Source organism: Artibeus jamaicensis, unplaced genomic scaffold, assembly GCF_021234435.1.
Source record: "Artibeus jamaicensis isolate MK-2021 breed Jamaican fruit bat unplaced genomic scaffold, CSHL_Jam_final scaffold_584, whole genome shotgun sequence".
Lineage (NCBI taxonomy): Eukaryota > Metazoa > Chordata > Mammalia > Chiroptera > Phyllostomidae > Artibeus > Artibeus jamaicensis.
In genome coordinates this window covers 9,740,206-9,767,274 of record NW_026522048.1, presented here as the reverse complement: position 1 = coordinate 9,767,274, position 27,069 = coordinate 9,740,206, and the positions used below count along the sequence as shown (strand labels likewise).

Below are 27,069 nucleotides of genomic sequence, written 5' to 3'. Positions count from 1 at the left end.
GACTGATAAAAATGTTTTCATAAATGATATTGATGCCACCAGTCTCTTGGGCCCTAGGTGTAAAACACCAAAAATCTCTTTTGCTTCTCCTCCTCTTTATTTTCTGTCTCTAGTAAGTCACTAAATCTCAAACTTTTCTTTGAAGTATCTGTTGGATTCATCCCACCTTCAGTACTCCATTGCCTTTGAGCTGTGGAAGCCTCATTATCATCCGTCCTGATCTAAATTATTCTCATCATTCATTGCTGTTCTCTCTGCTTTCCTATACACCTGCACACTCCTCCAGAGTAATTTTTTACAAGCACTGTTTATTTACAAGATGTCTTGTGGTTCTCTGGCTCCTTCCTTGAGTTCTATAAAATTGAATATGTCTGCCTATCATTCAAGGCCAAAAAAAAAAAGTGTTTTTCTCTCCAAAACACACACACACATTCACAAATATATAATATATAATTATTTATTTACCTATTTGGTTTATTCCCTATTTTCCACCCACTAAGTGATCCTTGTGAAACAAATCGTCATATTAAGTGGATAGAATATATTCTTTCATAAAACTAATAATGATAAAAAATTTTCTGCTGCTTCTTTTGAGGAATGATTGTGTACATATGTGAAAATAACTAGATTATGTGGAATCAGTTTTCCTCCTCACTAAGTGTAGAGACTTGGTGGGGTTTCCTTCTGAACCACTAAGAGTAGCTATGAGTTTTGAGAACCCTGTAGCTTTGATATGTACATTATTTTAATTCAATTATATGTGGATTAACACATCAAATCAACCCTTTTATACAACTGCTTTCAGAATCCCCATCTTATGAGCAACTAGAAAACAGTATCAAATTTGAATTAAGAACTAATAAAGTTTCTTAGCAAAAGCTAGGTCTGGGTTAAAAAATGATATAATCTAGAAGATCAAATAAGTGAGTAAATATTTTAGAACTCTTTGATTTTGATGAATTGTACTTTTTATATTATCTTGGTGAATATTACTCTGTGAAAAAGCATGTTTTCTGTATTCTTTGTAATATGTGATAAGAAGTAAATGACCACAGCAGAATATGCATTCCTTAAAGAACATGAAAATCAGAGAGAATTGCTATTCCTTCTAGTCTGATTTGCTGACTGAAGGAGAAATTTCTTAGCTAAATTATATTTGTAACTATTTAGTAAATAAAACAGTTAACACTGACTTTGGAGAAAGAGCAATGCTATGTACAGAAATACATAAAAACAAATAAAGAATTATTGCCTCTGTAAAGAAGAATGTTTATTGAATTGGTGCATCCCTTATTTATCAGGAAGCTTCAAACGGTTATTTTTCTACACTGAAGGAGAAAAACATCTAGTCACCATTTATTTTATTTTATTTTTTTAAGTTCTATGAATTTTTTTCCTTTTTTAAAAATTTTATTTAGTTATTTTTCAAGTACAGTTTTTTGTCTATTTCTCCCATCCCAGCCTCCCCTGCCCCATGCTCCCCACCTCCCTTCCATTTCCACCCCTCCTTAGTTCTTGTCCCTGTGTCCTTCCTATTTGTTGCTCCAAATCCCTCCCCCTTCTTCCCCTTAAATTCCCTTTCCTCTCCCCTCTGGTCACTGTCCCCTTGTTCTCTATTTCAGTGTCTTGGTTTTTATTCTGCTTACTTGTTTGTTTTGATATTTAGCTTCCTGTTAACGGTGCGATCATATGGTATTTGTCTTTCAACACCTGGCCTATTTCACTCAGCATAATGCTTTCCAGTTCCATTCATGTTGTTGCAAAGGGTAGTAGCTCCTTCTTTCTCTCTGCTGCATAGAATTCCATTGTGTATATGTACCACAATTTTTTGATCCATTCATTTACTGACGGGCGCCTAGGTTGCTTCCAACTCTTGGCTATTGTAAATTGTGCTGCTATGAACATTGTGGTGCATAGGTTCTTTGATATTGATGTTTTAGGATTCTTAGGATATAATCCTAGCAGTGGAATTGTTGGGTCAAAAGGCAGGTCGATTTTTATTTTTCTGAGAAAATTCCATATTGTTTTCCATAATGGTTGTACCAGTCTGCAATCCCACCAACAGTGAACTAAGGACCCCTTTTCCCATCTAGTCACCATTTAGACGGTTGTCCTTTCCTGGTCAGATGGAAGGGTTGTTTCCATCACAGAAGTGGCCTTACACAAATGCTTGTGAAGAGTTTTTTCTTTCCTCTTTAAAGTTGACTGTGCCAAAGCTTGCTGAAGTAAAGCAGCACATTAATATTTTTTTTACTTTTTATTGATATATTTGTGTATAATAGCCTCTGCAGATGTATGTAGTTAGTGCACTCAGGCTTACAGAAAAGCTCATTGGAGCCTGAGAAACAAGCATATAAGGTCCCTGGTGGGTACTAAGTTTCATGTGAATTCACAATTTTTCTTTAATGTATTGTTCAGGGGAAATTAATAGCATATTATGTCAGTGAGCTGTCACTTTAATCAGGTTTGACTGGCTGCTCATTACTGTGGAAAACAGAGTGGGTTTCTACTAATAATGACTGATTCTTTTTATTCCCCACCCCCTATTCAACTGTACAGCATTTGATATTGTGTCCAATTAAAGCACACAAATACACACATATGGGCAGGTAGGTAGTAGCTTGCTAACTAGCTAGGGCAGTTTTGTACTTCATAAAAGAAATTCACCCGAGATGATGCAGCTATCAGCTACTAACAAAATCTAGTTAGAATCTTCATTCATTTGCACTGGAAAAATTATTTCTTTTCAAAGTTATATGTGGTGGTGAACAATTGGGAAGTGATACTGAAGTTTCCATTTACAACTATTCACCCTTTCCTAAGAGGATATCAAATATGTTTTATTGTGGCCTCAATTTAATGTTAGAGCATCAGAGGGGAAAGATAACTGCTTTGTGGGTTACTGTTAACTGTTAGGGAAAGGAAAGAAAAATTCAGTATTTCTAGCATATTCATGAATTTCCTAATGTGTTATATATCAAGCAGATGGCAGAATACTTCCCCAAGAGGTACGCCAGGAAAAACTGGACAACAGTTGAGGAAATATTAAGCTTTGCCCATAGGATTCCAAATTTCAAGTTTTTCACAAGGTCTCTCTTGTTACTGACTTACAAATTGAGTTTTTTATATAGTTGCACACTCTTACGAATCTTCAATACAATGTATTATTAATGAATTTGCTCTTTGATTACATTAACGTATGTGTACACATGAGCTGTTTAGAAACTGTGATATGTAATTGAAATGATTAAGGGATATGTTAAGTAACTAAGATGTATGAATAAAATTTGATTAGTTTCTGTGACTTGGGTTATAAGAAGGCACACTGCAGTCAATCCATTTTATTACCATGTTGGTTTTGTTACCCGTGTGCAATTTGTATTAGCAACAACGCATTTCCAGTGACTAACATCCTCTTTTGGCCCATTAGTATCAACTTCAATATCTGATTTGAATAATATTCAGATTCTAAATTGAGAACTAATCTATGAAAAATTCAAGAGCAGATCAATTCCTTATAGGGGTATTTAATAAAGAATCGCTGCTGTTCAGCACCACTGAAGCATTAAGCCCTTGTTTTGAATTATAATAATGTAAACGTTTAATGCTCTCATGAAGGAAATCAGTCTTGTTAAATGTAGATAAGTGGGTTCTATCTATTAGATTTATAAATCTGCATAAAAGGTGATTTTTGTCATTCACTCAGATCTTCTATCTTCACAGTAACTTATAGATAAGGTGATTGAAAGCATCTGGATTATTGACTAAAATTTTTATTTTGTTTTTGACATAAAGATTGAGAGACAGAAATGTTATAATTATAATTAAAATGAGAAAATTAGGTAAACGGATACTTGTTCCATCGTGATATAGAAATTCACATGCCAAAAAAATAAACAGAACTTCATCATCCTCTGGTGAACACTGCACTGTTGTACATCATTTCAGTACTAAGAGCAGCTTTTCTTAAAATCAGACAGGAAGCACAATTTTATAGAGGAAAAACTGTCAGTTTGGTGCACAGTGTCCTTCATAAGAATTTTTTTCACTTAAAAAGTTATAGTCACTTAAGATGACTATAAAGGAATTGTTTTTCTTATAAATGAATGACCAAGCACAAAAAAATGAATTTTAGAGACTACTATAACCAAAAACATATTAGAATTTATTCCTTTTAAGGTTTCTTCTTTCTCCTGTTCCTCCTTTCTCTCTCTCTCTCTATCTGTCCCTCTTTCCTTTTCTTCCTTCTCTCCCTCCCTCCTTTCTTCCTTCCTTCTTTTCAATTTGTTATATGACATGGCACAGGTTTAGAAATTATTATAACAAAACAGTTTGACATCCCACTTTTCAATGTTATATAATCCTAGGTGGAAACTCTTTATTCATTCACTTGCTTTCAGTTAAAGAAGACAATGGCTACAAAGTTAGAATATTCAAGTTTCATAATGGCATTTATAAAAGACAATTTGGTAAATGGGTTAGATTAAAAGAAAACATGATTCTTCCCATCTGCTAGCAGCACATACCTGTGTGGTTTCTGTGAGAAGATATAGATTTCATGTTGAAAGTGTTTCAAATGCCCTTATGCTCAGGAGATGCAAAGCAATTGAAATGATCACCAACTTGAGCAGCACTAGATGACTTTGTTGTTGGTTTACTTGTCTTGTTTTCATCACTTCAATGGATGACCAAACTTCATAGAATTTTTAAAAACCTATGCAGGGATTTCAGTGAGAAAGCATAGTCATTTAATGGATTGAGATGTTGGTGACAATTGAAGTTATCTATCTTACTTTTTTCCTTGGGCCATTCTTTGCTATGTTCTTATATCTTGAAGTAATCACAGTAATTCAATCCCTGTTTGATTGAACTGTTGCAGTTTTAATTGCAATTGCCAGTTCTGAAGTAAATATATTTTATACACTAAATCTTTCTGGAAAAATTCCAGTCATTGTTGCTATGAGAATGCTTTGTACAACATCCTGGCAGCCAAGGAGAGTGGACTAGAAGGCACATGCATGAACAATGCCAATTTCTCTGTACTAGTCTGTGGGGGTGATAGACACCATTGAGTGAGCATGTGTACTGTGTGACCATTGCATTCAAAATGACCCAGTGAGTAGAGCAACAAATTGGTATCAAATTTTGTTTTAGTTTGAACATTCCTCTGCAAAAACTATTTGGATGATTCAGAAGGCTTTCTGGGATGATGCAATGAGTGCAGCACAAATAAAAGTGTGGCACAAACACTTTTCAAAGATGGTTGAGAATCTGTTGAAAGTGTCCACATTCTGGAAGGCCTGAAACAAGCCAACCACCTGTGCATGTTGAACATGTACGAGCTGCAGTCAACAAAGATCATCAACCTAGATCAGTGAGATCTAAAAGATGATCTGCAGATTCCAAAAACCATTGTGTCCAAGATTTTGGTATAAGATCTTGGATGTCATGACAAAATTTGTTTTGTGGCTTCTGCTATGAGAGCAGAAAGAACATTGTGTTGGAGTTGCTAATGATTTTATTCAAACTGCTACCAATGGACCAACTTTCCTCAAGAAGGTCATAACTGGAATGAATCATGGGTCTATGGCTATGATCCAGAAATGAAGGTCCATCCATCCTAATGGAAGTTGCCTGGTTCTCCCTGTCCAAAGAAGGTGCAGCAAAGTTGCAGCAAGATGAAGATCATGTTAACTGTGTTTTTTGATTGGGAAGGTGTTGTCCATCACAAGTATACCCCCAGGCCCAGTAATTAATAAGTAGTACAACCTCAATGTTCTTTGTCAGTTGGGAGTTGCAGTATGATAAAAACAGCCAGAGCTATGGGCAGCTGGTGATGGGCAGCTGGCAATTGGCAGCTTCATCATGACCAGGCACCACTCATGCATCACATCTTGTGCAGACTTTTTGGCAAAACATCAAATCATGCAGGTGACTCCGACCCCCTACAGCCCAGATTTGATGACCCGTGTCTCCTGGCTTTTCCTACAACTAAAATCACCTTTGAAAGGGAAGAGATTTCAGATCACTCATGAGATTGAAGAAGATATGACAGGGCAGTTGATGGTGACTGGGAGAACTTGTGTGAGGTCCCAAGGTGCCTGCTTTGAAGGGGACCAAAGCATCATTGTCCTATGTACAATCTTTCTTGCATCTTATATCTTCTTCAGTAAATGTCTCTATCTTTCATATCACATGGCTGGATCCCTTTTGGACAGACTGTATGCCCTAAATCTTCCTCCTTTTTAATAGGTATCTGACAATTCTTGATTTTATTAAAGTAGACCCAAAGGCTCCAGCAAATTCCAGTATGCTGCTGTTTAAATCAAAATCATTGTTCCTAAAAGCGTACACATCCTAAAACCATGTTATTAAAGTGTGTCAAGTTTACTTGACATGATAATCTTTATTTTGTTTTCAGTTTGGTAGGATATATTTCCTAAGAACAGACAACTAGGACAATAGTTTTAAACTCAAAAATTGGTTAGGCTGGCCCAATTTACTCTTCATCCTTTTGTTGATCTGGAGAGATCCATTAGCACAGAAATTTTTAAAAGACAGCAATACATTTTATTTACAAGAGTCAAACTCACAAAATGGAATAAGTAATTGTAGTTTTAAAATAATTAGCCTACCTAAGCAGAGAGCTTCATAGGACATGGTACAAGTTCAAATTTGGTACTGTCTCATTTCTCCTAAGTAGACTGACTAATTGTGAACATGTAGCCAAGATTTGAAGATGTTATAGTTAGGGTATCAGAGTTTAAGCCACTGTTTCTTTCCTAAATCATCCTTTTCCTTTGTTACCCTTGCTTCTCTGACATTTTATTTTTGTGCATCTCATTTGATATACTTATAGCAGAAAGGTTTCACTCTTTCAGTTTGTTGTTTGAAGTTTAGTCTATAATAGAGAATCTTCATCCCAGGAATTCATCCCTGGAAGCTTTATGATTCTTGTTATTTCTGTCTTTTAAGAAACTTTTTACAACTACATGCTAGCTATGTGACTTTATTTTAACTGAAATGTATTTAGCTTGTGTCTCCTGCAAAATCCTATATATTTTCTGGAAAATGCCTTCCTAGGGCTAACACATACGAGGCTCTGTATGAGTGGCAAGACAATAAGAAAAACATTTTCTTGGTGACTTTACCTTGAAGACTCTATCTTTAATCATTAAAAACCTTTTCTCTGTGGTTTGGGGCAAGTTGTCACTAACAACTATCCCTCTGGCTGCAGATCTTGGAGTGAAATGTTTCTTATATAATTAAATGCTGCCTTCCTAAGTTTGACTCTTCAACTCTGTCATTCCTGCTTCTGGAGTTTACTCAATCATTTCCAAGTCCACCCAATTTGGGCTGTGGTGATTGGTTTTCATCAAAGTACATGCTATATTTTCAAATACAATGGGTCAAACTAGCCTCTTGAAGTACACACTCTGGGACTCAAAATGGTGGGTTGGACTGGACCGGCAATGCCATTGCCCATGAACTTGTTCAGCTGTACATTATGCTGCTTTCAAAGAGCAGAACGTAAGAGTCTTTAGCAGTATGAATGAATCACTACTGTCTGCTGCATTTTTTCTTTTTCTCAATGTAATGGTCAAAAATAAATATATATCTCTTTTTTCATTTATGGAAAAGAAAATTGATGTAGTTTAGCCTGGGAAGTTGTGAGTGAGAGAGAAACAGTGATGTAGATGCAGTGTCATTTCAGCAATGTTCAGCTAGTGATGCTGACAGCATCCATCTGGTGAGAGAGCAGAAAGACCTGATGTCATCTTTGTTGCCTAGCAACCACATTTTTTCTCATTTAGAGCAGTCTTTGTTAGTTTAAAGTAGGCACTTTTTACCCACAATTTGAGAAGTAGGAGCTTAGAGCTAAGCTATGTGAATTTGGTTTGTAGAAGGAATAATCTTTTGTTAAATGTAAGGCAGGCTTGATGAGGCTTTTTCTCTTTGAAAGTGAATAACTGTTTACAAATTGTTAATCCACCTGAAAATGAATTCCCTGAGTCAAATAGCAGGCACTGAATGAGACATTTTCATCTTCGTAGCGTTACGATGTAGGAATGACTTCAACTTAGGTATTTTTTCAAATGCGATTACTATGCATGGATTCATTAGAATAGGTATAATAATTGCTTTTAAGAATCTCTATTCATGCTCATTATATCAGATAATGCTTTGACAAGAGAATAAACGCTGGAAAATAGATTAATATTGTAAAGTTGGTTTGGTCTTTGCAATATCAAGTATTCTAATTCTCTTGCCCTTGGCAAAAATCACACTTAATCCACTCTAGAAAGATGAAAATGTGTCATATTTTTCTGGATCTTTTAACAGGAAAAGAGTTCCTAAACTCTTCCTTGAAAACCTTACTGTCTGAAAATGTGGTTTCCTCCCATTGCATATGAACTCTAGCACTGTGGGTCTATTGGCCCCACAAAAGAGTTCCCAGTTCTCATTTGGAAAATAACATGTGACTATTGTTGGAAAAGCAGTGTGGATAGTAAAAATCGATTCTGAATCCTAATAGGATTGTGCTTAAAACCTGATTCCATCACTTACTCTGCAGCTACTGGCAAGTTTTTGATCTCCTCAGGCTTTTACACATGGGTCTGTAGGAAGCTTGAAATGAAGTGAAATATGTACGAATGATGCAGCAGAACTCCTGGTCTATGATAACGCTCAATAAATATTTTCCTTTTCCTTTCCTTTCAATGAATAGTGCTTGATGGTTATAAAGGCAATTTTAGAGCATCCTGGTTTGTTGGTAATTCAGACTCATGAAAACTTGGAACATAAGAGTTGCATTTATAGATGAGAAAAAGTAATCACAATGTAATTTCCCAAAGTCGACTAGTTAAGATAGAACCAGAGCTGTCATTGTTTTGTGTTGTTCAGAGTTTTCTCTTCATGCATCTTATCTTATGCCTTTCTAAATTCAGTACGCTTCTCTAATTCAGCCGCAGGTTGTTTATGAGTTTCTCCCTGGGTAGAGGCATGTGCTGGTAAGGGAGCAAGCAGGATGAGACCCATGTCTCGCAGTTTGAATTAATGGTCTGCTTCCAGTATGAAAAGGTAGGCTGCTTTGAATTAAGTATTTTAAACTGTAATCGTACCATCTCCTGAACACAAAGATTAAATTGATTTTCTTTCACTGGTATATCTCACTGTTTCTGCTTTCTCCCCTTTATTACCATTCAAGTTATTTATAGCTCATGGTATAGATTCAGAGGCGGAGAGAATGGTTTCTTTACAAATTGCTGCTCTGCCCACCACGATGCTGTGATTATTATGACTCAGTGGTACCAGGTTGCTGAATTGATTTCTTTCCAGGGCTTCAGTTCTCTGCATGGGCTATGAGCTTCTGAGTGCATACTGCTTAAAGGTAGTGTCTCCCGAACTACAGCGGGGGCAGAAGAGCAGATTTCCAGGTGCAGCAGGAGCTCTTTACAGCTGGACTTGTGACCCTGCCCCCACCTTCTTCTCCTTAACCCTCACTCACATCTCCTCTTCTTTCTCTGTGAATTCTAATTTGTAAGCCAAAACTTGGGGCTCTTTTTCCCCATACCCAAACAGTCACCAAGACCTTTTGATTCTGAGTATGACTCACAAGGAGTCTCATCTTCTACTATCTGCATAAGAACCTCAACCTCTAACTGATTTCCTGCATTTGGCTGTGAACCGGAGTTTAGAACTCCACCTTCCCACTAAAGAGATATCTCTCAAATGCAATACTGAGCAAACTGTGTCTGCTAAAAATCCCTCATGTCTCCCAGTGTTCCTGGAATTATATCCAGATTCATTAATATTTTACAGAAGGTGCCCCAGGGTCTGCCTCTGTTCATTTCTTTCACTTTGTTTCTTGTTATCGCCCCTAGTCCACCCACCGCCCCCAAGGTTAGCTCTGCTGAATAACTGGAAGTCACTCCCTCAATGGGCTAAGTTATCTGCCTTTGAACATGCTGCTATCCTGTTTAAAATATCTTTTCACCCTGAGCACTTCCTTCCTCCCACAAAATGCCTTTCAGCAAGTAGAATGTATTTAATGAATATTTATTGGCGGACTCACCTTTGAATATCATTCTTGGAATAAGAAAGAAGATTGTAACAAATGTAGCAGTAACATACAATATGTTTCTTTTTCTTGAGTCCTCTGTTTCATTTGCTCTCTGGTTCATTATGGGATTGCATTCTGTGATTTGCCATTATTTTTTTAAGAATCCCGACTGCAATGGTGGAAACTGGAACCAAAAATCATGTAAAAAATACATATTACTTGTCAGAAAACATTTCCTGAGCATTAAATGTCAGGGACTGAACTGTGTTTGGTCCTGCTGATACAAATGATTTTCAGGCACACTAGAAAAATCTGATTCCAACTATAGGCTGGGAAATATTTTCACATACTGATATGCATAACTCATTTTGATAATTGCACTTATTCTTTTCTGAAAGATTTTATTGAGATTTTTGATGGCAAGTGTTCCAAGTATCTGTTACTGTTTAAAAGGAGATTCAACAGCCTAGTGGCTTAAAACAGCAGCCACATCTCATGATGTTCTGTATCAGGGCTAGAGGCAGACGGAGATCAGCTGGGGAAGCTGTGCTGTCGGTACCGTTGGTGGAGGCGATTCGGACCCACTGAGTGGTGAATGGGCTGCTCTGGTGTGCCCAGCACGGCTTCAGTCTCCTGCCTGGAAATGGCCGAGGGCTGGACTCAGGATTGTTGATGGAAATACCTGCAAATGGCATTTTTATCTTGAATTCTGAGTAGGGGGCCCTCTTACCTGTGGCTTAGTGGTTCCAGGAAGAGTGTTTTAAAGGTCTGAAGGCCTGTGCTTAGAAATAAAGTATCACTTCCATTATTTTTTATTAGGCAGAACCGTCAAAATGTGGCCTGAATTAAAAGAGAGCACCTAGGTCCCACATGTTGGGGAAAAGAGTGACCCATAGACCTGGAAAACAGCGTGGGGTTTGACAGAGGTAGGGGGAATGGGCTGGGCGGAGGAGGGCGAAGGGAGAGAAATTGGGACAGCTGTAATAGAATAATAATAAAAACATGATTAAAAAACCCAAACAAACTGCAGTCTCTTTAATCCCCACTGTGGACAAATTTCAATGTTCTGGATCTAGCCTTTTGGCCCCTTCATCATAACATCACTTTTGCTTACCATTCAGAAGTGACTTCTGTCAAAACTTTAATGTGTGTCTTGTCCAGCTGTTAACTTTTGCTCAACATATATATATATTTTTTAATTATTAGATTGGGTATTTTGTTTTACAGATTTTCTGAACAACATTTTTTTGAGAATTATTTCCAAATCAGATTTTTATGGTGTTCGTATGATTTTGTATTACTACGTAATATAAAATATTTCCTATTTGGGGGCAACGATTTAAACTTTAATATAGATAATACTGTGATAAATGTCCTCGAGGCTTAGTATTTATAAACTCTTACAAATATTTCTCAGTATCTATCCCTTAAAGTGGAATAACTGAGTTAAAGGGTGTGTGCCTTTTTAGCAATTTTTATAATTGCCCAGTCGCCATTCAGCAACGTTGTGTTGATCCAAATGCACACTAACACTTATGCCACAAAAGTGATCGTCTCTGGTTTGTGTGGGCCATCTCCCATGTACCATCTAACTGGGCCTTAGTGGCTTCTGGTGTGAATCGGTTCCTGTTGCTGAGGAAGCCACCATTAATCAACTATTTTAATATAGCTTCTGTCTGTCCGTGCATGTCTGTCCCGTGCATCTCTCTCAAAACGCCAAGTAAAATAAACCTGGTCATAGTACCTAAATGATGTGCAAATGTTTAAGTAAATCTTACTTGCATAGTTGTGATTCATTAGCTTCTTTGTTTAAAAGCCCTAATTAACTTGCAACATCACTCAGACTAAAAGCTGAAAGTCTTACAAGGGCTTTGAAATAGTTTTTCATGCTCTGTCTCCTCATTACCTCTCTGAGCTTATTTCCTGTTAATGCTTTTCTCATTCATTCTGCCTCAGTCACACAGGCTACCCTACTGTTCTTCAAACCCTGTAGGAATAAACCTGCCTCAGGACCTTTGCACTTGTTCCTTCCTCTTGGATTCTTTGACTCTAGATATGTACATGGCACGTCTGCATTGTTCTTCAGGTCTTTGCTCAGATGTCACCTCCCCAAGGAAGTCTTTCCTGACTGCTGCCTCTAAAACTGCCGTTCCTCTCATTATATCCCATACCCCGTTTATGCCTTCTTTACCTTCTTAATGCTTCTCACTCTTTCGCAGGCCATATGTTTTGCTTTAGTTTAGTTCTTATTGCTTCTCTCTCCAACTGGAATGTGGACCCCCTGAAATAGTCAATTTGGTCATTTTTGTTTAGTGCTGTATCCACAGTTCTAATGATAGCACCTAACATATAGTAGTTGCTCAATAAGTATTTGCTAACAAATGGTATGTACCACCATTACTTTTATTTGCAAACATGAGAGAGTAAGCTCACTTTCTGTCACAACTATTTTTCTTCCTCTGAGGCACAGTCTGGGTGATTTTTGTTCTCTTCTAATTCTCTTTCTTCTACACGAGAACCTCATGAGATACACTTGTCTGTCCCATGCTTTTCTCAGGGCAAATGGTTTAAATTTTCTAGGTTAGCTTTCTCTCTCTCTCTCTCTCTCTCTCTCTCTCTCTATATATATATATATATATATATATATGCACTTTATATTACATAATTCATATTTGAAAGATAGCATATATATTAGTTCCCTTTCCTTTGTTAAGGAAAATTTATATAGGTAACATCTCAGTAAAGCAATAAGATAGAGTGAGGCAGCAAAGACACATGCAAAAGAGTGTAGTGTCTGTGTTAGCTGCTACTACAGCATGAATAGAAATGTACCAAGGTACTTTATCTGTCATGTTCTTCAATTCCCTGCCACTTTCTTCCTGGTTATCTCTTATCTAAAGAACTTGTGCTGGTACATTGCTAAGCATTGTGTGTTTCTAAGGTGACGTATCTTTGGAAAGATTTCTCCAAGTGTAGTACTCTGTTCTCTTCTTCAGAGAGGATGTCCTCTTTTGTTTAATGTAGCTATTTCCCAGGCACAATGTCACATCTGGATTTCTGTCTCCCTGGATAAATGCGAAGCTGTTAATTGTAGCCGACAGTGTGAAGCAGAGGTTTTTAGAACATCTTTAAAATGGGGCATTTGGAGGCCTTCAGAGTTTAGTTAAGGGCTGCAGCATGCCTGAGTGCTTTTGCTTTTTCTTTTTTATTGTTGTTCAAGTACAATTGTCTCCATTTTCCTTCCACCACTCCATCCACCCCAGCCATCTCCACCTCCCACCCTCGATCCCACCGCACTTTGGTTTTGTCCATGTGTCCTTTACACATGTTCCTATTAACCCTTCCCTATTTGTTTTGTTGATTAGGTTCCACTTATAGGTGAAATCATATGGAATTTGTCCCTCACCGTCTGGCTCACTTCACTTAGCCTAATGCTCTCCACTTCCGTCCATACTATTGCAAAGGGTAGGAACTCCATCTTTCTTTCTGCTGCATAGTATTCCATTGTGTAAATGTACCACAGTTTTTTGATCCACTCATTTGCTGGTGGGCACTTAGGTTGCTTCCAGCACTTGGCTATTGTAAATTGTGCTGCTATGAACATTGGGGTGCATAGATTCTTTTGGATTGGTGTTTCAGGATTCTTAGGGTATAATCCCAGCAGTGAAATTGCTGGGTCAAAAGGCACATCCATTTTTACTTTTCTGGGAAAATTTCATACTGTTTTCCACAGTGGCTGCACCAGTCTGCATTCCCACCAACAGTGCACTAGGGTTCCCTTTTCTCCACAACCTCACCAGCACTTGTATTTTGTTGATTAGTTTATGATGGACATTCTGCTGGTATGAAGTGGTATCTCATTGTGGTTTTATTTGCATCTCTCTGTTGGCTAGTGATGTTGAGGATTCTTTCATGTGTCTCTGGGCCTCTGTCCTTGGAGAAGTGTGTGTTTAAGTCCTTTGCCCATTTTTTAATTGGATTGTTTGTCTTCCTGGTCTGGAGTCATGTGAGTTTTTTATGTATTTTGGAGATGGACATATGGACCAGCCACAGAGCCAGGGTGGCCATGAAGTCCACATTATGAATGTCTGAGCCCACAGGTGTGTGCTTGCATTAGGGGTAGCTCAGTTTTGGGGCCTCAGGACATTCAAAGGTATAAAGACAGAAAACCAAAGTTTCTATAACAACCATTATGGTCTTTCTAGTGTGACTTTTTCCCTAAGAGTGGCTCTTCATTGTGTTTGGAGTCTTAGGAATGCCATTTTTTTATAGTATCCTTTGCATGTGACTAAAAGTTTTTTTCTAATCCCTTAAATGAATATCAAAGTAAGGCCAATGAGATATTCAAATTGTTAATCTTTGGAGCATAAACTAGTATTATATACATTAACTGACTGGATAATGCTTTTCACTGTCGATAAAATTCAGTCAAAATAATCACATAAAGATGTGCTTTTCATAGTTCCTTTACAATCATAAACTATGACAACACAGCTGAAGGCTAAAAGATTATAAATATGTAAGCATTATACAAATAAGCTTAAGATTTGCAGGAAGTATGTGTGATGTCAGCTGACTTAGGCAGTCAATACTGACAGTGCTTCACTAACCCTCTCTTGTCTTTGTTTAAGACGAGGTTTTGTCCCCACTTCTACGTCCCCTGCGCCCTTCCTCCCAGTCTTACAGGAGCAGCCGAGTGCTGCCATCTTTCATGAGAATACACGGTAAGACGAGCTGAAGCAGGGAGCAGTTAGACTTTTGTTGTTTGGGTTCTTTGTTTTTCTTTAAAGCAGGCGGTACCAGAGCCATTGGAAGTTATATCTGTAGGGTCTGGAGTCTAAGGTGACGGATTGCCAAGAAGCCTCTTGTTGTTAGGGAGTGTAGTGAGTTCGAGCCTGGCCAGTGTGGCTCAGTTGGTCGGAGTGTCACCCTGTAACTGAGGCTCCGGGCTGAGGTTTCGATTCCTGGTTGGGGCACGTGCCTGGGTTGTGGGTTTGATCCCCAGTTTGTGTGCCTGTGGCGGGTGGCCAGTTGATGTTGATCTCTCATATTGATATTTTTTTTCCTCTCTCTCTAAAATCAGTAAACTTTTTTAAAGAAATGTAGTGAATGTGAACTTGAGATGATTGGAGTACCCCTACTGATAAACTAAACTTGATAAGATTTACTTTTATAATAGCAGCTTTACTTTAGCAGCTGCTTCCCACCAGGGTGGGAGGGGGGATAGAAGTATCTTGAAGGGGAAAGCTCCTCTCCTAAGGTGACCTCGCCTAGCTTCTGTTCCTGTTGTCACCTTGCTCTGTCTGCGGACCTTCCCTTAGAGACCTCACGCTGCAGCGTTGCTTCCTGTCTCACCACAGTTTTTGGAGGATAGCTGAAATGAGCGCTCAGGCAGTTGTAAAAGGCAAAGGGGAAAGTGCTGTTCACCCTTCTAAACACGTGCATTTCCTCGCACGCTTTGGCTGTGCTGGAGGGAGAAAGGCCAGGGTATGTCACAGCCGATGAAGTGCCATTTCACAAAATACATTCCCATTTTTCTTCTTGCTCTGAAAATATTTGTGAATTTGTTGTTAAACATCAACGATGTCTGCTGTGGGTACTCAGTGCTTCTCCTTGGCAGTGATCACATGGCCTAGCACCTTAAGCGCTGGGCTGTGAGTTAGGGACTGTGTTTTAATTTTCAGGAGTCCATCTTCTGTTATTGATGCCAGCTGAGCCACCATCCATAAAATGTGAATAATAAATTAAATGATGCTGGAAAGTAAAGAACAGTAATAAATTCTTCCCATCCTTCTAAAGTGATATAACTGTGTGATAAATTATGGTAGAGACCATAGGAGAAGGAATACATTTTGAGTTCTTAGGAAGATAGATGTTTTTATAAGTTTGGATTACTTTGGATCTGATCGTTTGGGCAAGGAATCCCTTGGGTGTACGTGTGTGTACAATACTAAGCCAACAGTTTTGAAACTTTTCACTATCAACACTCTTTTATCCTGCTCTCCACAGTTATGAATCTCATACCTAAAAGATTTTGTTAAGTTTACACTTATATTTATTAATAATAACAAATGCATTCTTCCATAAAAATATTCACTTATAGAACTATGGCTATTATGTAATAACTGCTATTTTTCTGATTGCTAAGACTGGAGATAGAGAAAAGGAAAATTAACATTTCTGTTAATCAGTGCTGGCTAATTGTGGGTAAGTCTCTGGTCTAGCTGAAATAATCAGCATAGTATAAATATATTTTCTCCTATGTTTTGGGACTTCTGGAAGTCCAGGAAATAGAGATGGAGAGCAACTTGATAAAACATTGGTAAATTCAGCTTCAGATGCCAGGGTCTCTAGGCTGGTATTGTTCTTAAAAATATTAGAATATGATCATTGTTTTTAAACTTGTTATGTTACTTATTCCAGAGGCTAAGCTATAAATACTCCACACAAAGCCATTAGTTACCATGGTAAAATAACATTAGGTGAGTTAAGAGAGACTTTTCTAGAGATCTGTGTGGTTTGAACCTGTGTGTGTAAACCTCTTCTGGTCTCACAATTCTCCATCCTTCACACCAGCGATCCACAACCGAGAACGCCAGGGAAGACTCTTTTTTCTTTAAGAGAATCACTGCTATATATAGTATTCTAACTGTGTGTCCTTCAGTTTTAAAATGTTGATATGACATAAATCACTGGGTTTTTAAATTTTTAAACGATGCATTTGCACTATTTATCTATTCCTCGTGCATTTTAATTCTATGACAAACCTGGTGGAGAGGGGCAGTGTACTCAGTGAAGAAGTCCTGAGCTCAGGTTGAAACATTGAATGATAAATAACATTTCTTTTTCCAGAGACTGGATCCCCAATCACAGCGTCATGTATTGGATTAGGTAATTCTAAAACACCCCCTCCGGGACAAGCAGGAAAATGTGTTCCAGGATACAATGGTGAGAAATGACCCTGAATTTTTAAAATATCTGAGACTGATAAATTTGGTATTTTAGTGTATGTGTATGTGTAAATCACATCACATGAAACATGCTAGGTGCTTAGTAAGTATTTGATCAAAGGAACACCTGTATTAATAAGAAATGCCTTAGTTATTATTAGCCAATTTGGTCAAAAGTAAGATCGTAAACTTCCAAGGATATGTTCTTGGTTAGGACATCATAACCAAGATGGTTATGATGGTTGCCAAGCAGGGGAGGGCGGGGGAACTGGGTGGAAAAGGTGAAGGGATTGAGGAGCACAAATTGGCCATTACAGAATAGTCACAGGATATAAAGTACAGCTCAGGGAATGTAGTCAATAATGTTGTCGTGACTGTGTGTGGTGCCAGAAATATCAGGGGAACACTTTGTAAAGTAAATGACTGTCTAACCACTATGCTGTACACCTGAAACTAACAAAAATAATATCAAATGTAAACAGGAATTGAAAAAATAAAATTTAAATTAAAATATGGGTGTGAAATTAGTATGTAAGAAACCTGTTAGGAACCAAGTAATTTGGGTATATTATTTCACTTCATGCTGAATTGCCGGTATTTTTAATTCAGAGATATTATTATCATTTTAGAGATAAACTAACTGGTGCCCAGACAGACAAAATGACTACCCTAAGGTAACTCAGGTCCTGAAGATAATACAAATCATGTGTTTTACTTGTTTTGTTTGCTTGTTTTTGTTACAAAAGCTGCAGTTTTTCCCTTTTTTTTTTCATTATCCTGCCTTTTAATTTAAGAATGATGATAAGGCTTTTGAAGCTTTTGGGTAAAAATAAACTTAAAGAGTGAGGGTTCTAAAAACAAAAATTATTTCATCCATGTTGGCAATATATGACAGAGATAAAATACCCTTCAGTGTTTGTTGTTAAATTGTTGATAGTGATTATAGAAGTTCAGTAGTTACCCTTGGACTGCATGCATTTCCTAGTTGCATTTAATTATAGAAGTCATCCACCTTTTCAAGCCTTCAAATTCCTTACGCCACGTGCTTCCTAGGGCTGCCGTATTGTGATGTAGCACAATGAAGCATGAACACACGTGACAACCAGTAGGACGTCTGGACTAAGTCTAAGCTAGCAATGTGACTGATACTCCAGAGAGGCCAGTTGGACTGACTTGATTTAGACTCACACTTTAATTTTATGGACAAGGAAAGTGAGACACAGAAGTTGTACTATTTGTATAAGGTCACACGATTAAACAATATGTTTATGGGGAAAACCCAGCTTTGTGAGGCAGAAAAATATTTCTACATATAGTTCCTATTTGCATGTAAATTACAAAATTTAGAGCTTCGTCTTTTGCTTCTCTAACATAGGAACATTGTATTTTTCTCCTAGCACAATGACTAGTTAAGAAAATGTGGTTCATTTGGTTTAACCCAGCAGATATATTTATAAAGACACTTAGGGTTTTTTTTTTAAGGGCAGAAATAGATATTCCATGAAGTCGGTGACATTTCCGGGCCTGGAAAGGTGAATCCAGTTTTAGTAAAATCCTCCCTTTGAGCAGTTCTGCCACCCATACTCCTTTTACCAGAAAAACTGCCTTTGTTTTGCCCCTAAAAACTGTCGCTTTTACGGGCTGACGGTTGTAGGAGATGTTGACCACGTCTCCCTTTCGGTAGTTTAGTGCCATTTTTGTGTCTGGTGGTCAGAAAGCATTAAGCTTTGATGTCTTCTGGAATTTCAATACAGAAGTATCTCATTGTCTGAAAGCCATTGGCTTACAGACAGCGCAGGTTAAACATTAGAACTAAAGTATTTATAGCCGAGGAAATAGTGACTTCATGACTCATGATCTTTATGTGTCCTGTGGCTTTTCAGAGATTCAAACACATAATGTAACATTCAATACTAGAGTAAAAAAAGCAGTAGTGCTCTTTTAAGAAAGGAAAGAAAGCCATTTTTTGTGTTTGAAAAACATTCAATACAATGTAACACAGCTTCACGTTTATGGAACACTTTATGCACGTGTGTCACTTTATTTTTTTTTTTCAGGTAATTCTTATACTAACACTATGCGAAAGGAATTACGCTCACTTTTTAGATAGGGAATTGAGGGGGCTAATAGAATGTGCTCAGAGGCACGTAGTATATCGGCCCCTGCACTGAGATTTGGGGAAACAAACATGAATGAGGCATGGCCTCCACCCTTAATGAATTCACAATCTAGTGAGAGAAAGACAGTTACTCTGCTAATAATCCTCAGAATAGAATTTTAAAACAAAGTGCTCTAGGCACACAAAGAAGGCAGTGATTCATTTTTTTTCTGGGGATAATGTCTTTCTTTTCTCGTAGCTTCTTTCAGCAGAATAAACTGGATGGATGAGCCACATAAAGAATCTATTAAAGCTTAAAACATGATGATATATCCTCATTTTGTTTCCACTAAGGGTTACTGAATATGGGTGTAAGGCTTTGACCTCATAATATCTTTCAGGATGTTAACAGTGTAACACAGAAAGCATTGGGATAATGTTTGGGAAGGTTAAGTTGACCTGTGAGGCTTGTAAGTGCAAATGAAACCTTAAATCAGAAAAAATGATGTTTCCAGGCTTTTTAATACTTTATTTTTATTGCTTAAAATATTTTTAGTGTATTTTAAAACCTGACTTGTTTCCTTTAATTTTGGAAAAGCAACATATTTTTAATGTTTTGATGGAATGGAAGAATACGTTTAAATGGATAGGAATATAGACTATGAAATCACCAGCATGTTCAAAATATAGTATCTTTATTTAAGGGAGATTCTAAGGAAAATTTATGTTCTTGTTAGAAATTGAAAGCATGTACTCTTTAAATTTTTTGTGAGACATTTTAGTTTACTTATATATGTTTAAGTCTCACAGAACTTAAAAGATGGCTTTTTCAGGCTAGAGTGGAAATATTGTGGAAATATTTATACTTTAAGGTCATGTAATTTTATTCAAAGTACTTATTTATTTATTTCTATTTTACTTTGAAGTTATGATTTTGGATGACAACATGCAAAAACTGAAGGCTCGGCGTTTAGGAAATATTGTGGTAAAGTAAGTAAAATTTGCAATATAACTATTTAAAAGAGTAGACATTAATATTTAGTTTTAAGAAAAGGAAATGATTTCAACAAATGACATTACTCGTGAGGAGGTTGCAGAATGAGCTCGTATATAGTTTGAGAACACACAGTGCCAGCTCTTGTGAGATATATATGTAAGTGTCATACAGTGGAATACATTTAGGTACAATTTAAAAAAGATAAATGTTGCATCTCTTTAATGATGTTTTTTTCTGATTATACAAGTAATGCATGGATGATAAAAGTAACTTAAATACCAAAGACACAAAGAAGTAAATAAAGTTGTGTCCTCCTATCCTTCAACAATACACCATTCACTTTGTAATATATATGATTTTTCTCCTTTTCACAAGCATTTTAGGTTGTTGAAACAATTTGGCTTATTCTTATGTATTGCTGTTTTTCTTAACCCTGTTTCATAAGCATTTTAAGCTTTTACTCTGCTTCTTAAAAATGCTTATCCCCATTATAAGCCTCTTAGTCTTTTTTTAATACTTATGATTATCAATAATTCTGTATCTAACTTTCTGTTGTATTCTCTACTTTTCTGATAATTATTATAGTATTGAATAAATTTCTGAAAGTGTAACTACTGAGCCAAATAGTAGCATAATATAAAATCCCTAACTCATCAAGTATAATTTTTGTTAATGTGCATTTGATAGGCAAAGTGGTAAAATTTGAAAATATTTAAATATACTTTGATTAAACTGATACTTTGACATTGTTATGCTGATGGGGGCTGACTAAGTTGGGAGACACACAGAACTGGCGAAGGTGGCTTTCGTGCCTCTGGTTTTTGAATTTTCACTGAATGATTTAAATAGTAGAATTTACTGATATGATTGAAGTAGAATGAGCTGCTATATAACTACAGGACATTGCGTGTCAAGTCTTATAAGTTTGTTTTCCTATTTATTTTAAGTAGTTTTTATTACCTGGCATTCTCGCATTGATAGAAGGTCATCTTAGATTAATAAAACATTTTAAATTCTGTGAAAGTTAATGAAAAATAGTAATTTTTTTAAAAACATCTTTCTTCAGGTAGAGATACTTCAACTTAACAAAAAGCTGATAGAAGAGACACACTTTCTAATGCAGTTCTTTTCAGATTCTTATGTTATCACCACATACGTAACTATGGTATCACTTTTTAAAAGTTTAAATTGTAAGACATCTTTTGGAAAAATGGAACAGTTAAATATTAAATATACCATTTGTTGTCATATTTTTCCGAATCCAAATCCATAGTAACATAGAGTTAATTGAAATTTGACCTGTAAGGGGAACATGTTGGGACTGGGTGGAGGGTTTCCTGAAGAATTAATCTGAACAAGATGCTGAGTAGACCTTGAGCCTGCTGAGGGAAGCGCAGGGCTGTTAGGAACCCAACTCTCAGTGAGTCATCGATTTCCTACAGCGGCTGGGGCAGGATCTCAGTGGCGGCAGCTGATACCAGCACAGTTTTAAACCCCTCACATGCTCTGCCCTCTAATTATTGGTGGTTTTGCCTCCCATCTGTTTAAAAATAATAAAATATGATAGTAGCCTATATAAACTATTACTTTTCTTGTAGCCATTGATGCTACTACAGCTAATTGAAAGTAGCACTACTATTGCCAAAAACATTCACCATTCAGACTGTCACCAGTTCAGGATGATTTTCCCCTCTCTCTATTCCTAACAGGGAATTCTATTGTCCAGCTCTGGGATTTTGAGATTTCATTAGAAATTATTTGAACATTCAATAAATTATGACATGCAGTGGACTTTGATTCCTCCTTAAGTCAAGAGTGAAATAAGCTATTTGAAACTTTCATCCATTGTATATACATGTAATTTATATAATATATAATTGTATTTAAAAGGTAAGATAGAAATATCAAGGAAAATATTATTACTAAGATGTCTCTTATTTTAGTGGAGCAGCACTTGAAACCTTATTTCAGGAACTCATTTTCATTGGTGGAAGCAAGGATTTCCTTCTGGAACCCACACATCCGGTATTCATTTCACTCTAACTCACTGGCCTGACAATTATTTCTGAATCCCAAAGACTGCCTGCAATATTCATAAGATGTTTTCATATTTAATATCTATCAAGAAGACTTGTTTGTATCAGTTTATTAGCTGTTTGGTGTGCCTTGAGGGGATGTATCATTCATCCAGGATGGAAAATGATCAATGAATTTTTTAAAAGCACATAATAAATAAATGCTTAATTGAAGTTAAATGAAAGGAAAAGCATATCTTCTTGACTTGATAAAAATTACTGTGATTTAAAAACACAGTCTGTAATTTGAGAGATAATCGTTGTTTCTCTGTGGGCCACGTTTTAAAGGAGATTGATGATCTGGAAGCATCTGGAAGCATGTCCTTTGCAGAGACCAGCTGCATGGCCCCAAAATACTTGGTGGCCTGTAAATGGTGTTTGATTAGGTATTATGTACAGTGACTGAGGTTCACAAAATATTTGAGACTCTATACTTTAAGAAATGTATTGATCCCCAAATTTGAGAAATGTGTGATCAGAATAAATATATGTTTCATTAGATATGTATAAAATTTCATGTTATATCAACTTCATGGTCAATTTAACATTCATAATTTTTTCATTTTATTTGTGAACAATTTTTAGGTCATAATTTCTCACTTCCCATGATTCCTGTATGTATACAACGACCGCTAGGAAATAATAACCAATGGTAAACTATATGTGAGGCTTCTTGTCAAACGATTTCAAAACCAAAATTGGAAGCTTTTATTTTTTTCAAAAAATGCTCTAGCTTATATAATATACTGCTATATTTTCTTTTCATGTCATGGATAAGGGGTGTGGCCACTAGTAATCAGGATGACTTGGTGCATGAGGGGTTTAATGCTGAGCTGCCATTAAAGTTATGATTAGGCGGGCTCTGTATAATAATTAGGTAGAATAGTCTTTGAAAGAACAATATTCCCTAACACCATTTATAGTCACTAAAAGTATTTATGGTTATCATAAAGAACAGAGGGAATAGTCTGCATGGAATATTTGAAAAATAAGGAGTTCAAAGTATGTTAAAATAAATCAGTAAAAAATCATAACTCATTGTTTTAATCCCAAATTTGTTTGACTTTTGTAAGTACAGCTATAGCTTCTTGTCTTACTGTAAAATCTGTTATAAATAGTATAAATAACATTGGAAATTCTCTCTGGCAGTTTCCTTCAAATCTGAAGTTATAGTCATATTTCCATGCTTTATAAGCTGCTAAATGAAATAATTTGTTTTATTATATTAAGATGACTCATTCCAAATTAGAAAAATGATATGTACTAATTTTTAAGAAAAAACTCTTAATTCACTCTGTTTTTTCAAACTCCTTTGTTAAGACCTTCTAGAAATCCTGGCTTTGCCCTCCTGGGGATTCCCTCCGTGGAAGGTCAGCATTTTAGTGATTCCGAAACCACTGCAGACATTGGGGTGTGATAAACATGAATCCTGCAGTTTTCATAGAGTACTTGCATTCGTAAGATTAATGTTTCTAGTAGAAAGCTACACATCTGCATGGATGTTAGAAAACGCTTTGATTTTGAAACTTACTCCAGGCAGTTAATTTAGTGGGAAAGTTTGATATCTGAGCTATGAATACAAAGTGTTCATGAATTTTAAAAGGTGCTCTTGCAGTTTCATCCAGGACTATAACTTTCAAAACTAAAACCAGGAGTCAGTCAACACAGAGTGGGGCATGAGAGAAGATTTCAACTGCAGTTGCTACAGTGCTCACTGTTATTAAAGCCACAGGTCTCCCTCCAGCAGTTGCTATGGGAAGTGTGGCTTGTCTGTTTCATGTAGTTTCAGGGACCTGTGTTCTGCAGGCAGTGACGGGGTACCAGGGGGCTGTATTGCATTACCTGAACCCATTTCACTCTGGTGTCTGCCAATTGCTCAGTCTCCAGGTACTGAGCTCTTGGCTTGTAACGGTGTTTATTTACATCTTTACAGCTTGGGAGGGTCATTCGGTCACTGTGCTGCCGTCTCGGGAGAGGGTCCTGACACCTTTTCTTTCCATCAGTGTGTCCTTTGAGTGAAACCAAGAATGTCGTATAATTGTAATGCCATTCTTTTCTAAGTCACATATACAGAGTTTAGTATGATCTTTTAAAACCTTATAACACTGAGGCGGGCAGTGGGACAGATATTATCCTCATTTTAGACATCAGAATCTAAGCATCATTAGTAGTATCAGCTACTAATCATCATTATACAGCTAAAACTCATATTTATTACCTCCTTGTTTGTCTGCTCAGAGAGAAAGAAATCATGGCCTAGTTAGCTTCTGCCAGGGAGATAAAAAGTAGCCTCGTATGAAAACCTCAAGTAAAGCCTGAAGACACCATGGGAAACACTGTGATTCCCCAGGGAACAGGAGTTATGTCTTCAATTTATTTCTGTTACCACGGGGGTTCCCGACGGAGCCATGAATGTATAGATATCACCTTTTATCTGGCATTGCCAGCATCTGGGGCTCATATTTAAAACTGGTCAGGGATGTGTTACCCTTTACAGTGGTGAGCATTCTCCTTCCTTAATTATTTAAGGATTTCTCTGCATTCTCATGCATGTACACACACATCACCACTGCCTCAGTTCTTCCTCTTTTCCCCTTATGAGTGGTCTCTTTGGAAGAAACATACTCTAAGAGGACCTCCTGATTCACTGTTGGATGGGTTGTAACAAAACTCCCCTTTCACTCTGCTTGGAAGGTGGAAAGAGTTGGGCTGGTAACATTTGAGATTTGAAGGATGAGTCTAGACATTAAGCAGCATATTTCTCGGTACTTTCATAACTTTCCCTTCCTTCTGTCAGTCAATGTATTTTTTGTTATTGTAACTACAGAAGAAAAAGTTCTTTTTCTATCACTTCATAAAAAGAGCTCCACTGCACCCATTATTTGAGAAAGAAGACCTGCATATAAAATAAAATCAGGATTAGGGTGGCAATAAGGAAAGCATTACTTTGGAATAGTCCCCAAAAAGTTCCGCTCTCTGCTCTATAGCTCGCGCACACCTAACTTCTGTCTGAAGCTTATTGCTTCTCTCCTCACATTTTTTCTTTATTTCATTTATATATATTCACAAATACTTTCATTCTGGAAGTCTCTCTTTTCTGCCTTAAAATTGAAGGGCTTCTCTATGCCATCTTTCAAAATTCTTTCTTTAGAGTCCCTTTTCAATACTAAAATAACAACATCTGGATTTTTTAAAATACCAAAATTTTTAGTGAAGAACATGTAGTATTCCTTTATTTTATCCTGCTAATTATCAAGAGCAGTTTCACATCTTGCTTTCCAGCCTGTTTCTCAGTTATATTTGGGGATCATGAAATAGTATTCTAGGGGCATCTTAAAAATGACTTGGGACCTACAGATAGAGGCATTTCCAGCAGGTAATGTCCATTACCTTGGACAGTGGTAAAAATCTTTTCTTCCAAGAGCTCCTGGCAATATAGGGTTTAACCTCCTGCTGTGAAACTTGTCCAGGCACATTTTAAATGTTTACATTTTTGTCATTATTTCACTAACTTGATGAGTAGAGATGATTCATGACAGTTTTTCTTCCTATCTATATTCAAAAGAATGTGTATTTCTTTGTAGAATACAATATGCCAGGATCTGCTTGGGTCTGAAGCCAGAGATTTTTGTCTTTGTATCATCCATGTCAACAGAGTGACTGAGGAATATCAAGCACCTGACATTGACTGACTGAAGAAAATAAATGCATGGGTTAATGCATGCATGCATGTATGCATGAATGAATGAAACAACTGAATAATTCCTTTCCTGCTTTCTTCCCTAACTTTAATACTTTTATTCTCTTTCCAGTGGGTTCTTCCACTCAAATCTTTGTTGTCCTAAACCAGCCTACCTGTCTGCATTAAACCACTGCTTTTCTAAAAAAGAGGCTTTTTTCTTGTTCCCTCTCTTCCCCTCTCTCTAAAAATAAATAAATGAATAAACTTCCTATCAAAGAAGAACCAGTCAACTTCCCAAACTTTTGTGGGCTGTAGGCAGGTCCACCAGCCCTGGTTAGACAGACAGGCTTCTGTGTGTGAAGCTGTGGCTTCCTGGGGAAGCAAACAGGCTTACTCTTCCCCGCTTCGTTAAACTCAAAGTCTAAGTCCCTTTGCTCTTCCTTTCTAGCTAAATACTGATGGTGACACTTCTTTAACACTAATATTTGACCTTTGATTTCTCCTTCTTTTTAAAAAGATTTTATTTATTTACTTTCAGAGGGGAAAGAAGGGAGAAGGAAAGGGAGAGAAGCATCAATGTGCAAGAGCAACATTGATTGGTTGCCCCTTGCAGGCCCCTCACTGGGAACCTGGCCTGCAATCAAGGCATGCGCCCTGATTGGGAATTGAACTGGTGACCCTTTGTTTCATAGGCCAGCGCTCAATCCTCTGAGCCACACCAGCGAGGGTGGATTTCTCATTGTTCTGCTCCCTTTTCCTGGATCATACCCTTGGTGTGTTATTCTTAATATTCATGGTCTATAGGCATATATAACCTTATGCAGGCCTTTCTCACCAGAATGAGGGATGGCATAAAAACCTATATTCTTCCTGTTCTTCAGAAAACTTATGCAGATATTTAAAGTTTTATGCAATTGCTGAGAAAGCCTATGTCCTTAAAGCTTGTATTTTCTGAGGATGAATACCTATACTTTTTATTCTCACACTTTTATTAATTATAGGAATATAATTAACAATTATATCTGTTACCAGTTTTTAATACTGTAGCATAGGAGCTCCAAACTCAAACTGGGAGCTGCTTCAGTATTCATGATATTCCAGGAAAACCACTCAGAGGGCTAGCAGATGTGGACATGCCACTTATTACTCACATGACAGGGGAGGGCACCAACAGCAGTGGGTCCATGTGAGAGAGACCATGCCT

The 27,069-nt window shown here is 37.0% G+C and overlaps 1 protein-coding gene across 4 annotated transcripts in view; it reads left to right on the top strand.

The window, feature by feature from the left end:
• The window catches only part of ACSS3 (acyl-CoA synthetase short chain family member 3), a 168,111-nt gene that overhangs the window by 104,558 nt on the left and 36,484 nt on the right, over positions 1 to 27,069 (top strand). For all 4 annotated transcript variants that reach the window (XR_008390354.1, XR_005084340.2, XM_037158476.2 and 1 more), the window contains exons 10-11: positions 16,916 to 17,011; positions 20,038 to 20,101. Coding sequence is in view for 2 of the 4 variants with exons in the window: in XM_037158476.2 (XP_037014371.2) it covers positions 16,916 to 17,011; positions 20,038 to 20,101 (160 nt within the window). In the remaining 2 variants the exon portion in view is untranslated. The remainder of the gene's footprint in view (positions 1 to 16,915; positions 17,012 to 20,037; positions 20,102 to 27,069) is intronic.